The sequence below is a fragment of the Silurus aristotelis genome (genome assembly GCF_946808225.1).
Source record: "Silurus aristotelis genome assembly, chromosome: 15".
Classification (NCBI taxonomy): Eukaryota; Metazoa; Chordata; class Actinopteri; order Siluriformes; family Siluridae; genus Silurus; species Silurus aristotelis.
In genome coordinates this window covers 9,587,724-9,605,710 of record NC_139588.1, presented here as the reverse complement: position 1 = coordinate 9,605,710, position 17,987 = coordinate 9,587,724, and the positions used below count along the sequence as shown (strand labels likewise).

Sequence of the window (17,987 nt, the reverse complement as noted above, 5' to 3'; positions counted from 1 at the left end):
TTAGGCAGCAGGTGAAAATTTTGTTCTCAATTTGATGTGTTGGAAGCAGGAAAAATGGGCAAGCGTAAAGATTTGAGCGAGTTTGACCAGGGACAAATTGCAAATTGTTCTGCAGTGCTTATTATCTATCAAAAGTGGTCCAAGGAAGAAACAGTGGTGAACCGGTGACAGGGTCATGGGCGGCCAAGGCTTACTGATGCACGTGGAAACTAAAGTCTGGCCCGTGTGGTATGATCCAACAGACGAGCTTCTGTAGCTTAAATTGCTGAAAAAGTTTAATGCTGTTCATGTTCGACAGGTCAGGAATGTTTTGGCAGCAAAATGGGACCAACACAATATTAGGCAGGAGGTTATAATGTTATGTCTGGTCATGTATATAGTGTTAGTATAGTATTTAATCAAGAAGAGTTATTTAAAACAATGGATTCACAAATGTTCATAGCTTGTATGGTCTTGTTCTTTTAAATTAGAAAAAAAAAATGTGTTAATGTTTTATTCATAAAGTCTGTTATTATTCAGAAACTGTCTCCTTGTTCTTCTTTCGACTTTTCTGTTAGGGGTCGCCACACCGGATCATCTGTTTCCATACCACCCTGTTCTCTACATCTACCTCTTTTAAATTACCCACCTCAATGTCTTTCCTCACCACATCCATAAACCGCCTCCTTGGCCTTCCTCTTTTCCACCTGCCTGGTGGCTGCATCCTCAGCATTCTTATACCGATATACCCCATGTCCCTCCTCTGCACATGTCCAAACCATCTCAATCTTGCCTCCCTCACCTTGTCTCCAAAACGTCCTACATGCGCTGTCCCTCTTTTCTTCAGTTTTCTTTTTACTTAAGTTAACTATCTTCAGCTTTCACGACTAAAATGATACCACTAACAGACATTCTTTAGATGCTGCCCTGTGTATTTCAAGCTATACTACTGGGCAAAAAATAAGGCCCAGACCAAAATAGGAAAAATTTGAATCTTTGAATGGTGTTAACAAAATTATTTTCTGAAAATTAGCAAGCAATAAACAAATGCTCTAATATAATTTGTTCTTCATCCAGGTTTCACGAGTGTTCCTTGTGAAGACATGATATTAAAACTCAGACTGACCTAAACACCATTACGAATTTCTACTAATGAATAATAAAAAAATGCTACATAACATATATGCTATGGCCTGCAAAATAAGAAGACGTTACATAGTATTTTAATTGCATAGAGGAGTGGCGTATGGATCCTATAGAAATGAATATTTATGTACCTGTAGGTGTGTTTGAACCAAGAATGTTAATTCAGAGGCCCAGCCATAAGATGCTTAGCATCTCCCCCACTCTAACTGACAGACAAACAACCAGTTCTTCTCAGCCTGAAGCAAACGAGGGGAGGGAAGAGAGAAGAACGAAGAGTTGTTGCTACTAACTGCAGGCCCTCAGTGATCATGGCTTTCCTCAAGCTTGGAAGACTATGTTTCCTCCTGCTCATGTTCATGACCGTGGTGAGTCACATTGGTCCAGATGTTACGGCATTACTTCTTTTGTATGTTATTTAGTCTTGAAAAGGTCAGCTGAATTGAACATCACAGAATTCAGAAGGTTGAATGATTGTATTGCCATGCATTTTAAAGTATATATTTTGTAAGTAAATAAAATGTGTAAGAAAGAGTATTTTTTACATTTTAAAACTATATTGTAAAAAAACTATGTAGCTGTATTAACCCACTGATGCAAATGTATATCAGTAAATAATAATAATAATAATAATTATTATTATTATTATTATTATTATTATTATTAATAATAACCCAACCATTTAACAGTAATGCATGACTTTCAAATATTTTAAGTTCAAATATTCTTGTATAATTTATTATGTAAATAGCTGAATGGTAGGCTGTATAGGCCTATACCAATAGGGAAGACACTGGTAGTCAATATTAAAGAAGCCAAAGTACAAAGTTTTCTTGCTTGATTTATATGCAATCAGACAATTTATTCAATTGTTAGCAACATTTAGCAACTTAGCAACAAGAAATAGAGCTTGTAAGGCATTTGAATCATCATAAGACTAAATGCAGCTGTTTCAGAAGAAATAAAGGTCAGCATTCCTCTGGAGTTTGCATGCAGTGAGAGGTCACTTAGATTGAGTGTGACAAATCTATAAATAATAATAGGGCGAATATAGAGTAGAGACTTACATCAGTTGATTTACAGAACATGTTTTTAACACATCCTGAATGTATTCTGAGTTCTCACCCAGTGTTCTTGGGTTAGGCTCTGGATTCACCAAAATGCAAGGCAAAACATCTACTAAAGAAAAAGACTGAATATTTTTGAAAATAACTAACATTATCTCTTTATAATTTAAAAGAGAGATGTCTTTAGGGTGTTGGGTGTGTTCATGTGTTTGAGGGTAAACAATAGAAGCATACTCTGCACACACCTGGGCAAGAAAGAAATTGGGTCAACTCCTAAATGACAACATATTTATCTTTTTATGGTTTTATGGTCTTAAAAGCAAATGATTGGCCTGAAATTTAGCTTATGCTTAATTTTTGCTGTAGTGAACTGTTCCGGAAATAGCTAGAAACGTCACTAATATTGCCTCCTTGTACTTAAAATGTTTAAGTTCACATTACTCATTAACTGTTCCAAGCTCATCAGCATTGAATAGAACATTACCGACTCTTCTTTTATGAGAAAAAAAAGATGTCCACAAATGTACCCACATGACCTAAACCTTCAATCATTTGTTGTAAATATCATTGAAGTCCATAGGGTCCATAAGTTATATTTTTAAAGGCAAAAGCATCAATCTTATTATTAACAATTGAACCAGATTTTGAATGATTCGTTCATTGTATGTAGTGTATGGCATTTAAAAAAATACATGGATAAACATTGAACACAATGCTGTGATCTTTCTATGTAACACACTTGCTTGAATTGTGATTCAGGTTTCTTTGCATTAATTTGCTATATAATCATATTCATTCATTTATTCATCCCATTAAGTGTTCAGTAAGTATGATTAGCATGGTTAGCAAGATGGTGGATCGGAGTCTGTGACAGGAATGCTGGGTGGAGGGCAGGAATGCACCTTGAAAAGGAGACATTGCTGTGTTATTGTTAATCTTTTATTGAAAAGCCAGTCTAAGCCAACAAACTACAGACAAACTTGCCAGACAACATCCAAAAAAGGAAGGACTACACAAGTACACATTAAACCCAGTTAAAAGTCTCCAAATCACTGTAATATTCATGTTTAAGGCAACAACAGCAAGTGGATTTAAGAGAAAGAAGCGAGAGTGGATTCTCCCACCAACGAAACTCAAAGAGAATGCCGACTACACAAGGCAGGAGTTCATTGCGAAGGTAAACGCACACTGTTCAAACATTCAGCCTGTGAAAGTATGCGAACAGACCGAGAGATCAGTTTTCACACGTAACTTTGACATGTTAAGATCAGTTTTAGTGTTTAGAGTGAGACTCGGCCCATGAAATATGCCCTAGAGACATCGGAGAGTGAGGAACTTGACTTACAGGTTTTTCATAGTACTGTAACACGCTAACAAAACTCATATAGCCAACATACTTATACCTCTCAAGTCTATAGACAAAACTTTTACTTTTTACTTTTGGAAAAAGCACATGATCTCGAACTATGGTAAATAATTTAATGGCCATCATCGGTATCATTTACGAGCTGCTGATGAGATCTTCACACCCTAAGTGAAGCAAAAAAAGATTTATATGGGGCAGATCACCTGAATATTTCCATGCAACGAAAATGAAGCCGATCCTTGTTTAACAGTCCAAACTGCTCTACATTTACATAGCTATATGGTAATGAGGGTTAAAAAAAAAAAACCCAAAGGAATGAAATGTGACTTTAGATTATGGTGAATAATTTGAAAAAGCAAAAAAAAATTTTTAAAGATCACACTTTTTGTATAATAATATTAACTCATAAAAACATGGCATCCCCAGTGTAGTCAGTATATAAATCATTATGTGACATAACATTTACATTTAGCATTGACAAACCAAAAGGAAGAAACAGGGGGACAGTCAAGAACAAAATAATGTAATTTTTTTTACAATAAAATTGCTTATTTATATTTCAAAATAGTATTTTAACTCATTTGTGTGTTGTATATAAACTCTTGGGGAAAACGGTAATTTTTTAGTATTTATTATTTACTGTAACTTTGAAGATATGTGCATTTGTCAGTCCAAGCTACTGTGTCTACGCTAAGCGCTCCACCTTGTGGTTAGTCCTGTAGTTACACTTGAGCAGAGGTGGCAAAAGTACACACATCCTTCACTTAAGTAGAAGTACAGATACTCATGTTATAAAATACTCAGGTAAAAGTTGAAGTACTGATTATACTTTTTTTACTCAAGCGAAAGTAAATAAGTTTGGGCTCTGACATGTACTTAAGTAAAAAGTAGTTATAACTTCTACCTGTTTTAGTGTCACGTTGGTAACTGAACCTCACATCATATTAATATTAGGGCTGTCCATTAAATTAAATATTTAATCGCAACTTAATCGCACATTTCTATCTGTACTAAATGTACCATATATTAATACGTCCTGTTTTTAATACTTTAAGCAACATAGACATGTAGAAATGTGAATGCAACATAGAGCATTAAGACAAAAAAAAATTATTGTAAATGTTTTAAAGTAATATTGGTGGTTTAAATTACGTAAATCATCAGGACACCAAACGGAACCTTTGCTATGTTTCCACACGGACAGTTAATGAGGTGATACCGGAGAAACCACCTCTTCAAGTCAAGTCAAGAAACTTTTATCATAATCATACCGATTACATAATCAGAGAATATTTTTATTCGATGTGCACGTGGTTTTACAAGGTTTCTATACATATATTTATTATGTCTGTGAGGCAAATACTGAGATTCAGGATGTTTTATTTATGTGTTTGTGAAGAGAGATGACATGGCAGAGAGCGCCCCCTGTCTGTTTACTTTATTTTACAAAAGCACAGCGTTTTGTTGTTATAATAAGTGTATACAAATAGACATTTTACAGATTTGAATAATGTATTGTTCTTATCTGTATGATTAATAAAGACAGTCATTTCGTTTCGCCATTATGAGGGAAAAACCCACAAAACGCCACCCAGAGGATTTGGCGTTTGATTTGAGACTTGGCATATAAATAAAACAAATGTTTACTGATTAAAAATATTTTCGGTGGAGTTTATTTATTTATTTTTCATCTAAGTAAAGAAAGGACACCGTGAATAAATATATGTTGTGCTAAACGTTTTAATTTCACCTTTTTTATATTTATTCATTTATTTACGTATTTATATTTTGTATAAAAATGGTAAAACAGAAATGTGCACTGAATTGATAGCGCATTAATAAAATTTAGTTTTATTAAATTCAAAAGAATTTGCATTTGAATTTTGACAGTCTAATATATATATATATATATATATATATATATATATATATATATATATATATATATATATATATATATATATATATATATATATATATATATATATTAATACAAAACGAATTACAAATGTTCTTACCTAATGAATGTGTCCAGACTGAACATCCACCATATAGAACACAAGCAGAGAAAAGATGATGATGATGATGATGATGATGATGATGATGATGATGATGATGATGATGATGGTGATCAGGAATGTCTCTGTTCCCAGTCATGTTTACATTACTGACTCCCTCTGTCTCGTCCACATTAGCTTTACTTCTTGTTGCTTTCTGCCTGCTCATTCTTAGCTTCGTAAACTAGTCTACATCTGTGATGAGTGAGAGACAGGACATTATACACCAGTGGATTGAAAAATCAGTTGATTTCACCAAATCAATGGATTAAAACTTAAGTAACGAGTCTGTTTTAAAAATGTAAGAAGTAAAAAGTACAGATATTTGTGTAAAAATGTGATGAGTAAAAGTAAAAAGTGGTCTCCAAGATAAATAGTGAAGTAAAGTACTGATACCAAAAAAATTACTTAAGTACAGTAACAAAATATATGTACTTCGTTACTTTTCACCTCTGCAGTGCTTGTATGGATAAATGAATGAAAAAAATCGATTTGTCTTGCTTTATATATGCTTTAGATCCGGTCTGATAAAGATACTGAAGACAAACCATTTGAGTACAGCCTGCGAGGGCATGGTGCTGACAAGGAGCCATTTAACCTGTTTGTTGTCAATCCTAAAAATGGCTATGTCAGAATCACAGGCATTCTGGACAGAGAGAAAGTATCACAGTACAACGTGAGTGTGGCAATTTATTCATAAAGTCTATTAACATTCATCTTAGAGCAATTATACTTACCGTTTGCAGTTATGTATATTCTGCGAATGATTTCTAATCTTGACATATATTTGTGTGATATCCACTTGTAGCTTACTGGGATTGCTAAGTACAAAGATGGAAGTTTGGCCGAGGAAGAAATCCTGCTGAAAATCCAGGTTGAAGATGAGAATGACAATCCACCAAAGTTCAAGTTGTTTAAAGGGGCTGTGAGAGAATGCAGCAAAATAGGTACAAATGCAGACAACAGACGTTGACGGATTTGTTTCCTCCTCAAACAAAATGTTGCCACATTGTATTATGTTCAGTAAATAACTAACATCGAACATCACTGCAGGAACTACTGTCATGAAAATAACTGCAGAGGATGCAGATGAACAGGGAACAGCCAATGCCAAAATTGCATACAGTATACTGAAGCAACTTCCAGAAAACACTGGCACCATGTTCAGCATTGACAGAGATTCCGGGAAGGTCTATGTTAAAGAACACACCCTGGATCGGGAGGTATATGGTATTAAGATAATATGTCAACTAATTTCTTAACTACATGGTGTGTGTGTGTGTGTGTGTGTGTGTGTGTGTGTGTGTGTGTGTGTGTGTGTGTGTGTGTGTGTGTGTGTGTGTGTGTGTGTGTGCATGCACTGCCAGTTTAGCCTAATTTTAACATGCCATAGTCTAATAAATTGGAGGTCTCTTCCATGTGGTTATTTTCATACAGGTGTTTGATTCATACACTTTAGTCGTGCAAGGTGTAGATATGGACGGAGCACCAAATGGTAACACGGGAACTGGTACGGTGGAGATTAAAGTTTTGGACATCAATGACAATGTTCCTACTCTTGAAAAAGACGAGGTAACAAAGTAGCTTTATGCTATTTGAATAAACAATGAATACATCTTCCTTGTAACTCTACTAATTTGTCATGTTATCAGCTACACCTGCCAATCAAGACAGCTTTATTTCCAGAAAACAAATAATGAAAATAAATGCTTGACGAACAACAAGAAAAACAAGAAAATAAGTAGAGTGGAGCCTGAAGAGTCTGTAGAGTAAATTTTAGCAATAATAATAGCAGTAGTAGTAGAAGACGAAGAAGAAGAAAAAGAAGATTTCAATACATTAATGGATGGAGTTTAATGAATCGATACATCTAGTTTTAACCTACAATGTCTAGAAAAAAAACAATGATGGAAATATTTATTATTATTATTGATAACTAATAGTAATGATCATTAACAGAATCCTTTGACTTTACTATTTAAATATTACATACAATATTATATAGTGCTCATAAGTGTAAACGTATTATGTATATGGTTATATGATTATAAATATAATAATTTATATATACTGTACATACATTACATTATGCATACAGAACCACTACAGTTACTAGTAAATGTATTTATTCATTTATATATCAATATGTGCTTTTTGTACAGAATTAGGACATGTAAAATCTTACCACCCAATAGTATTTTCAAGATTTTTCATGCAGAGAGCCAATTGAAATCCTGAGTGTGTAAACTGTGCAGTGAACAGTACACCAAAATCTAATAGGATTGCAGGTCCAAGATCTAGTAACAAACTCTGGAAGCAGAATTAAAGGCTGTGATTCCAAAGACACCCAACCAGCTTTGTGTTAGAAAAGCTATAAATGTGTAGTCTAGTTCCTCACTATTTGACAGGGGAACGTACAAATGTATATATAAAATAAACAAAACAAAATCTGTTTAATAGAGTTTTTAAGCAATATCAATAGAAAAGAGAGACTTTTTACATTTATGTGAATGTGTTTGTCTTCTTCTTCTTCTTCTTCTTCTTTCGGCTGCTCCCATTAGGGGTCGCCACAGCGGATCATCCGTCTCCATACCACCCTGTCCTCTATATCTGCCTCTTTCACACCAACTACCTGCATGTCTTCCCTCACCACATCTATGAACCTTCTCCTTGGCCTTCCTCTTTTCCTCCTACCTGGTGGCTCCGTCTTCAGCATTTTTCTACCAATATAATTCATGTCCCTTCTCTGCACATGTCCAAACCATCTCAATCTCGCCTCCCTCACCTGGTCACCAAAACATCCTACATGTGCTGTCCCTCTAATAAACTCATTTCTAATCTTGTCCATCCTCGTCACTCCCAACGAAAACCTCAACATCTTCAGCTCTGCTACCTCCAGCTCCACCTCCTGTCTTTTACTCAATGCCACTGTCTCTAATCCATACAACATCGCAGGTCTCACCACAGTCCTATAAACTTTCCCTTTCATTCTTGCAGATACCCTTCTATCACAAATCACTCCTGTCACTCTTCTCCACCCACTCCACCCTGACTGCACTCTTTTCTTTACTTCTCTAACACACTCTCCATTACTTTGCACTGTTGACCCCAGGTACCTGAACTCCTCCACCTTCTCCACCTCTTCTCCCTGCAACGGCATCACTCCACTGCTCTCCCTCTCATTCACACACATGTACTCTGTCTTACTCCTACTGACTTTCATTCCCCTTCTCTCCAGCGCATATCTCCACCTCTCCAGGCTCTTCTTAACCTGCTCCCTACTCTCACCACAAATCACAATATCATCTGCAAACATCATAGTCCAGGGAGACTCCTGTCTGACCCCGTCCGTCAACCTGTCCATCACCACTGCAAACAGGAAAGGGCTCAGGGCCGATCCTTGATGCAGTCCAACCTTCACCCTGAACCAGTCTATCGTACCTACTGCACACTTTACTGCCGTCACACTGTCCTCATACATGTCCTGCACCACCCTCACATACTTCTCTGACACACCTAACTTCCTCATACAATACCACAACTCCTCTCTCGGCACCCTGTCGTACGCTTTCTCTAAATCCACAAATACACAATGCAGCTCCTTCTGTCCTTCTCTATACTTCTCCATCAACATCCATAAAGCAAATAAGGCATCTGTGGTGCTCTTCCTCGGCATGAAACCATACTGTTGCTCACAGATGGTCACCTCTTCTCTCAGCCTGGCTTCCACTACTCTTTCCCATAACTTCATGGTGTGACTGATCAACTTAATTCCCCTGTAGTTACTGCAGGTCTGCACATCTCCCTTATGCTTAAAGATCGGTACCAGCACACTCCTTCTCCATTCCTCAGGCATCCTCTCCCCTTCCAGAATCCTGTTAAACAATCTGGTTAAAAACTCCACTGCCATCTCTCCTAAACATCTCCACGCTTCTACCGGTATGTCATCTGGTCCAACCGACTTTCCATTCTTCATCCTCTTAATCGCTGCTCTCACTTCCTCCTTACTAATCCTATCTACATCCTGCTTCACCAACTCCACATCCTCCAACCTTCTCTCTCTCTGATTTTCCTCATTCATCAGCTGCTCAAAATACTCCCTCCATCTTCTCAACACACTCTCCTCACTAGTCAACACATTTCCCTCTCCATCCTTTATTGCTCTAACTTGCAGTACATCCTTCCCAGCTCGGTCCCTCTGCCTGGCCAATCGGTATAAATCCTTTTCTCCTTCCTTAGTGTCCAACCTCTTATACAGTTCCTCATATGCCTTTTCCTTGGCTTTCGCCACATCCCTTTTTACCTGCTGCCGCATCTCCTTGTACTCCTGCCTACTTTTCTCATCACTCTGTCGATCCCACTTCTGTTTTGCCAACCTCTTTCCCCTAATGCTCTCCTGCACTTCCTCATTCCACCACCATGTCTCCTTGTCTTGCTTTCTATTTCCAGATGTCACACCAAGTACTTTTCTAGCTGCCTCCCTCATCACTCCTGCAGTAGTTGCCCAATCATCCGGCACCTCTTCACCACCACCAAGCCCCTGTCTGACCTCTTCCCTGAACCTCACACTACACTCATCCTCCTTCAGTTTCCACCATCTTATTCTTCTTTCAAACCTTACTTTCCTCCTCTTCTTCTTCGCCTCCAAAACCATCCTACAGACCACCATCCGATGCTGTCTAGCTACACTGTCCCCCGCCAACACCTTACAGTCTCCAATCTCCTTCAGGTTGCATCTCCTACACAGAACATAATCCACCTGTGTGCACCTTCCTCCACTCTTATACGTCACCCTATGATCCTCCTTCTTCTTAAAATACGTGTTCACCACTGCCATTTCCATCCTTTTAGCAAAATCTACCACCATCTGCCCTTCTACATTCCTCTCCTTGAAACCATACCTACCCATCACCTCCTCATCACCTCTGTTCCCTTCACCTACATGCCCATTAAAGTCTGCCCCAATCACCAATCGTTCTTTCCTAGGTACACCATCTACCACTTCATCTAATTCACTCCAGAATCTTTCCTTCTCCTCCATCTCACAGCCAACTTGTGGAGCATAGGCACTGATGACATTTATCATCATCCCTTCAACTTCCACCTTCACGATCATCACCCTATCAGAAACCCTCTTCACCTCCACTACACTCTTGCTGTACTCTTCCTTCAGAATCACCCCTACACCATTTCTCTTCCCATCCACACCATGAAAGAACAGTTTAAACCCACCTCCAATGTTCCTGGCCTTACTCCCTTACTTCCACTTGGTCTCCTGAACACACAACATATCTACCTTTCTCCTCTCCATCATATCAGCTATCTCTCTCTCCCTTTACCCGTCAAAGTACCAACATTCAAAGTACCAACCCGAACCTCTACTCTCCTACACTGCTCCTTTTCCTGCCGTCTCTGTAGACGCCTTCCTCCTCTCCTTCTCCTCCTTCGGCCAACAGTAGCCCAATTTCCACCGGTACCCTGTCGGCTAACGATACCTGTGGCGGTCGTTGTTAACCCGGGCCTCGACCGATCCGGTATAAAAATTCTCATTTGTGATCCGCATATTTGATTTGGCACGTTTTACGCTGGATGCCCTTCCTAACGCAACCCTCCCCATTTACCCGGGCTTGGGACCGGCACTAAGAGTACACTGGCTTGTGCCCCCCTAATGGCTGTTTTGACTATTTCTCAGTCTAGCAATGATCTAGCTGTCAGTTTTCTTTACTTTTTATTACTATGGCTAAATTGGGTACTTTTTACTAATTGTTGCATCATTTACAATTCTATATTCTGATCTTTATGGTAGTTGTGCTTGATAAATAGCACAATAAACAAAATACCAGCATATATTTTACTCTCCTAGTACAGTTTAAAAAAAATAAAATAAAACTGTAAAATAGGCTTGATGCGTTCTTAAATATTTTTGCATAAGAAATGATCCAGTGTTAATAATTATATTGAGCTACTTGTGACCATTATGTCTTTGTCCAATATTGTAGTATGCTGGTGCTATTGATGAAGGTGCAATTGATGTGGTTGTGATGAGAATCAAAGCTCTGGATAAAGATTTGAAGAATACCGATAACTGGCTGGCCGTCTTTGACATTGTCAAGGGTAACGAAGATGAAATCTTCAGTATAGAAACAGACCCCAAAACAAATGAGGGCATTTTAAAGCTTATCAAGGTAAACATGTTTAATGTTGTTCTTGTCGTTCTTGTTCTGTGGTTGTTTGTTTGTTTGTTTTTATTATTATCTTGAATTTTACTTGTTTTTACTTTTTTTCTTTACCTCATCTCTTCCATCTTACTTGACTGATGAAGCCTGTGGATTATGAAAAGGTCAAAATGCTGGATCTTGGCTTGGCTATTTCAAACGTAGCACCTTTTATAAACGGAACAGCACTGTCCTTGGGTATCAGTTTAAATTTGGACGGTCCTGAAGGACCTGGAATCAGTGCTGAGGCAGGAGGTGGGGCAGGGGTAGGGGTAGGATTAGGAGTAGGATTAGGTGTAGGTGTAGATGCAGATGTAGATCTAGAAGCAGGGTTAGGATTAGGGGTTGGAGTGGGTACAAATGCAGGAGTGAATGCTGGATTAGATGCAGGTCTTGGAGTAGATGCAGACTTAGATGTTGGAGCAGGTGCTGGTGTTGGAGTTAAACCTGGTGTCAAACCTGGTGTCAAACCTGATGCCAAGCCTGGAGCTAAACCTGATGGCAAGCCTGGCACCAAACCTGGAACTAAACCTGGATCTAAACCAGAAAAAAAGCCAACAGCAGGAGGAAAAAGCTATCCAATAAAAATCAGCGTAAATAACTTGCCTGAAGGCCCAGGCTTTACACCAACAACGAAGGAGCTGCCTTTGTCAGAGGACCCAGAAGAACTACATGTTCCCATGGTCATTGGTTCCTTTCCTGCCATGGATCTTGATACTGGAGAAGTTGCTGAAAATGTCAGGCATGTTTAAAGATAAATGTTAAACCAACTTCAGGATTTATGTGGATCTACATTTAATGTTCTAATTATAGCATGAGAAATAATGTGCCTTTATTGACTTATTAATTTGCAAACACAGGTATGCTAAAGGATATGATCCAGACAACTGGCTATCCATTGATGAGGAGACATCAGAAATTAAACTGGTGAAGATGCCAGATCGAGAGTCAAAGTCCCTGGTTAATGGATCCTACATCGCAAAGATCCTTTGCATGACACAAGGCAAGACTTTTATGAAGATTTATACATATTTAGTATATACTGTATCCATCAAACATTAGAATGGGCAAAAAATGTGAATTTGACTGTAGTTTGTATGATGGTTTGTGTTATTCAGAAACCGCTGATTACTTGGGATTTTCCCATATAAGAGTAAATATAGTTAAATAAAAACATTTCTTCGGGTGGAACTCGCTTGTTAATAAAAGAAGTCAAAAGAACTAAGAAACATGTACTAAAAGATAAACAATTTTATTATTTTTTAATTTCAACATTATTTACATGCTATAAATTAAACCATGAAGTAAGATTAAACCTCCTGCTATTAGTATCAGAACTTCTGAATATCACACTTAAAGAAAAAGTGTGAAAATTAAGGAAGACATTTTTTTTTTTAGAAAAGTAACTGCAGTATTTTCCTTAAGTGTGCAATAAGCATTTATCAGTTGTGGGCCATACATTTGGTGCCTGGGTCTTCAGTGGGGACTTAATCCACCTCTTATTAGGAGCAGTTATGTCTAATAACATGAGAAAAACGTTAAAATGTAAATAAAATACAACCTACTCACCAGAGACATAATATGATGACATAATATGACATAATATGCACTGCTCCTCAGAGGCTGTAATTCAGTGGACAAACCCTTTCCCGGGCTAAAACAAGCTCTTACTCTTACTTCTTCGGGGTTGGTCGACCTCTCCTTACGATGTCTAGCTTTTTTTTATTTTTTTTATTTTTTATTTTGAAGACCAAATTAATTTCTCTTCCTCTGTCAGCCATTGTGAGCATAAAAAAGTCTAACTCAGATGTATTAATGTGTGCAGATCACTACAGACGTGTTTTGCCAGTCGAACTTAGCTGTAACAGTTTCCCTCTGACCAATCAATCAGAGGACGGAAAAATGCTGACGCTATTCTGGGCCAGCAAGTGAGGCAAATTTGAAATCTGATTGGTTAAAGAAACATACCCATTGCTAATATAGTTTAAGGTACATCGGCCAGCACTACTGATTCTGAAGGCCCTGGGCAGATTAGATTGACATGGCAGCACATAGAAACTGAAATCTGATTGAACAAAAAATCTAACATCCACATACATGTACAAGCAGTGAAGCCAAGAGAAACGTTACAAAATGAAGAGAATAAACTTTTGGGAATAAATTCATACAAGTTAATGAAACAAATATTAGAATTTAGGTTGTAAATGTAGGTCAGTGCTTCTGATAGTGTTTAGGCTTTGCTGGCCCTGACGTCCCACCACTGGATTTAATGTCCTTTTTTCTTTATTTAGATGTGCCACCAAAGACAGCTACTGGAACAATATCTCTTAAGGTCAAGGATTCAAATGACCATTGTCCTTCCCTGACCAGCACCTACCAGAGTATCTGCTCTGATTCTAATGTGGTAAATGTGACTGCTTTTGATGAGGATGTCTATCCCAATGGAGAGCCTTATAAATTTGTTCTGGTTGAGGAGGAGACTCGTGGGAAATGGGAGATGGTAACTCTAAATGGTAAAATGGACAACTTATTCTGTAATATCTTTTTTTCCTGAGGATAGTAAATAGTAGCCTATATCTAAAAATTCCAATATTCATTGAATTATTTTTTTTTTAAGAAACAACGGCGAGCTTCATTGCCAAGGAGCCTCTCTGGCAAGGATTTTATGAGCTCAGTTTGGAGATTTTCGACAAACAGGGTTTGGGATGTAAAGACAAACAAAAACTTCAAATAGAGGTGTGCACCTGTGAAAAAAGTGGCTCATGTAATCTCAATCTGGCCCATCAGCATGACTCTTCAGCCAAAGTGGGGTTTCCAGCCATTGGAGTGGTTATTGGAGTGCTAATTCTGCTCATGTGTGAGTTGAACATATTTTCAATAAATGTATTTTCATGCTTTCTCCTGCTTTACACCCCGCAAACTATCATCTGTTACAACATGCACACAATGCAGTGGTCTGTTCTTTACTGATAGCATGTTTTTTGTGGGGTTTTCAGTTATTCCACTGTTGCTGTTATTCTGCCAATGTGGGACATATGGGGAATTCTCAGAGCTGCCTTTCGATACGAAAGAATATCTTATCGAATACCACACTGAAGGCAACGGGGAAGACAAGGTAAATTACAACTATTATAACTTCACACATTTTTAAAGTACAGCTACAGCATTTAAAAAAGAAATAAATGCTCATTTTGGTTGTAAATATGTAGTAAATAAAGTAACAATACTGTACTTTTTGCCTTGCTATACATTTTACTAAAAACATTTGTGTGTGCTTTTCTGCTTACTGTACATATCGCAGTTGATGCCTCTGATGTCCGCTCCTCTTGTGGCAGACCAACAAACTGTAGGAACTGTAGAAGCTGTTTGTAGCTCTCTTAACAAGGCCCCCATGGTGCAAACCGCACAGAGCTTCGACACCAGAGTGCTCAGTAACGAGATGAATAGAGGGGTTATGGAGATGGACAACACATTTGGATATCAACACAACACAATGCAAGCTCAGCACGCCCTAATGTCAACACACAGAAACACTCTACACTCGGCATCATTTCGCCACAAGGTGCATAGTGTTTATGATGAGATGGCACTGCCGGATGGCTTCCTCTTTGGATATTTCTCCCAGGTAGGAAATCCGATACCTTATTTATTTAAAGTAGGGATTCTCTGATCCAACGCTGAAATATCACCATGGCTAATAAGCGACCAATAAACATAAACACAGCAGCAAGATTAAAAACACAGCAGCAAATCAGAAAATCCAACAAGACGTCCAAAATACACTTCAAGCTATCCAAAATGGATATGAATATCACAAAGAAAAATAATTCACTTTTCTTTTATATAGCTGGCTTCTTTGAGGCTGGTTTTTAGCTTCTGATTATTAATATATTGCAAAATTGACAGTAGGTTTCAAATAATATCGTAAAATATAGATTTATAGATTTGCACAGTTTTATATTGATGAATATTTCCTTCTAATTACAGATTTCCATTTTTTTAATTCTCTCAAAATTATATTTGGACAATCTGCAAATTTGCTTACACTTCCAAATTTGCTATTGTTGTATTTTTTGTTTTGTTTTGTTTTGTTTAATTGTGGCATTTTCTGATTTGCTCTAGTTTCCAAATGTTTTAATTTGCTGACATGTTTTGTTAATATGTGCCAGCATGGATTGCATGAAATCAGGTTTCATTAAATTTTTCCAGTCTGATTCAGATCTGTATTAAATGTTATATATATACACAGTCATTACTAACAACAGCAGCTTGAATAAAATTTGCCAGGTTACTGAGCAGATATGGGAGCTAGATCTGTTATCTGCAGTATCTGCAGTATGTAGAGCTCCAAAGATATTAGATATTTAAAGAATCTTATCATTTATAATAGCCAATTTTTTTTACATGATCTATACATGAAATTCTGAGCATCATTTCTTATTTTTATTACAGAAAGCAAGGTTTCTGGCTAGTGGTCCTGCTGACAGTCTGCTGATGTTTAACGATGAAGGTCAGGACTCTCCTGTTGAATCCTTAGAATGCTGTAGTATACTTGAGACTGATAATGACCTGGGTTTTCTCAATGACCTGAACCAAACATTTATGCATTTGGCATCAATTTGCAGTCCACCACCACCGAAATTAGAGCCACCCAAATTAGAGCTACCCAAATTAGAGCCACCAGAATTAGAGCCACTCCTTAAAGTTGAACAAACTGTGCAGTCATTGGAGACCAGCATCAAAAGCGAGAGTTCTGTAGTGAGTAATGCAGTTCAGGTTGTGAAATCTGATCAGCCTCCACCACAGCAGAGTACGGTTACAAATGTTACCGAAACAATTACTGAATCGAGCAACATAAGTATTAGTCCTACACTGCTCATGCAACAACAGCCGTTATACTGCCTGGTGGAACATCAGGCACCAAGTACTGTGTTTTTTGCTGAAGAGCCTGCACAGGGAATGTACCTTATAAATGGGCTAGCAGGAGCTCAAGGTTTAATTCTCCAGGGTGGTAATATACTACAGAACACTGTAGAACAACAAGGAATGTATTTAATTGATGGGATGCCAATGTTACAAGGTAATTTAATGTTCAGCAGCACTCCAAATCTCGTCAATGCAGGCAGTTTAGCTGCCCCTCCTATGCTAGTGCAGGGAGAGAAAGGCGGCCGACAACAACCAGGGGAATCGGAGAGCAAAACTGATGCAGATGCTGGAAAACCAGCAAAGTTGCAGCGTAAACCAAAGAAATGAACATGTACACTGACTTGCCAGTTTAATGGATACACCCTTTATTCTCACACCAACTGAACATATTACCTTGTTTTATACTGTATATCAAGCAAATTCTGGGTAGTGTGGAATGGTACTGCATATCTGAACATGAAGTTCTTCATGTCATCCATTCTACAGTGAACGCTGCCTTGTCACTTACAGCACATCAAAGTATCCCATTAACAAGACATTTGCACAAATGCCTTGTCAACATCGTTTAAATGAGGTAGAAAACATGCCTGTTCCAATATTCCAGTTCAATACAATGTCATTGTCATTATAACGATACAAGGGTTATGAAGTTTAGCAAAAGTCAATTGACAAAAGACAGAAATATGTGCCTAGACAGTGAATACATGATCATCAGCCAAAACATTAAAACCGAAATAAATTAGCATTAGTATTCATGCAATAGCATGCAATATGCATTTCTGTCCAATGCCTCCAGAGGATAATGCTGTTTTAAAGATTACAGGAGGCACAACACACCTATAAACTGGCATCCATGCTATTTGCCTTCGCTGAACACCTTTCCGATATACAAGAGCAGTTATATTGCAAAGGTAGCACAGTAATACAGAGGGTAGCATTGGTTCTTTACAGCTTCAAGCTCCCTGGTTCCATCCTGAGCTCAGGTTATGGTTTGTATGGAGTGTCTGTTCATATTCTCTTCATGTTTGCATTGGTTCCCTTCGGGTTCCTTCAATACTCAAACAACATGCCATTATGTGGATTGGATTAAGATAAATTCCCCCTTAGGTATGCATCAGGCCTCTGATGGACTGGTGTCCCAGGATTCCTTCTGGATTCACAAATGTATGTGAGGATGTGAGTTATATGGCTAATATACACATTTTTCGCTATTTAACGTAAATTTTTTTTATTT

General features: G+C 37.8%; 1 protein-coding gene across 1 annotated transcript; it reads left to right on the top strand.

Moving 5' to 3' along the window:
• Positions 1-1,386: 1,386 nt before the first annotated feature.
• On the top strand, positions 1,387-17,485 carry LOC310737566 (desmoglein-2.1-like). Its single transcript, XM_083561921.1, has 15 exons — positions 1,387-1,490; positions 3,262-3,366; positions 6,130-6,288; positions 6,421-6,559; positions 6,666-6,835; positions 7,050-7,184; positions 11,612-11,797; positions 11,935-12,569; positions 12,688-12,830; positions 14,119-14,340; positions 14,445-14,684; positions 14,824-14,942; positions 15,129-15,452; positions 16,280-17,252; positions 17,332-17,485. The coding sequence occupies exons 1-14, from the start codon at positions 1,434-1,436 to the stop codon at positions 17,078-17,080; spliced, it is 3,435 nt and encodes a 1,144-aa protein (XP_083418047.1). The 5' UTR covers positions 1,387-1,433; the 3' UTR covers positions 17,081-17,252; positions 17,332-17,485.
• Positions 17,486-17,987: the final 502 nt, after the last annotated feature.

Coding starts and splice junctions, on each gene's coding strand:
- LOC310737566 (XM_083561921.1), top strand. CDS start 1,434: ATGGCTTTCCTCAAGCTTGGAAGACTATGTTTCCTCCTGCTCATGTTC. Junction 6,560..6,665: donor GAGAGAATGCAGCAAAATAG/GTACAAATGCAG, acceptor ACATCACTGCAG/GAACTACTGTCATGAAAATA. Junction 11,798..11,934: donor GCATTTTAAAGCTTATCAAG/GTAAACATGTTT, acceptor TGACTGATGAAG/CCTGTGGATTATGAAAAGGT.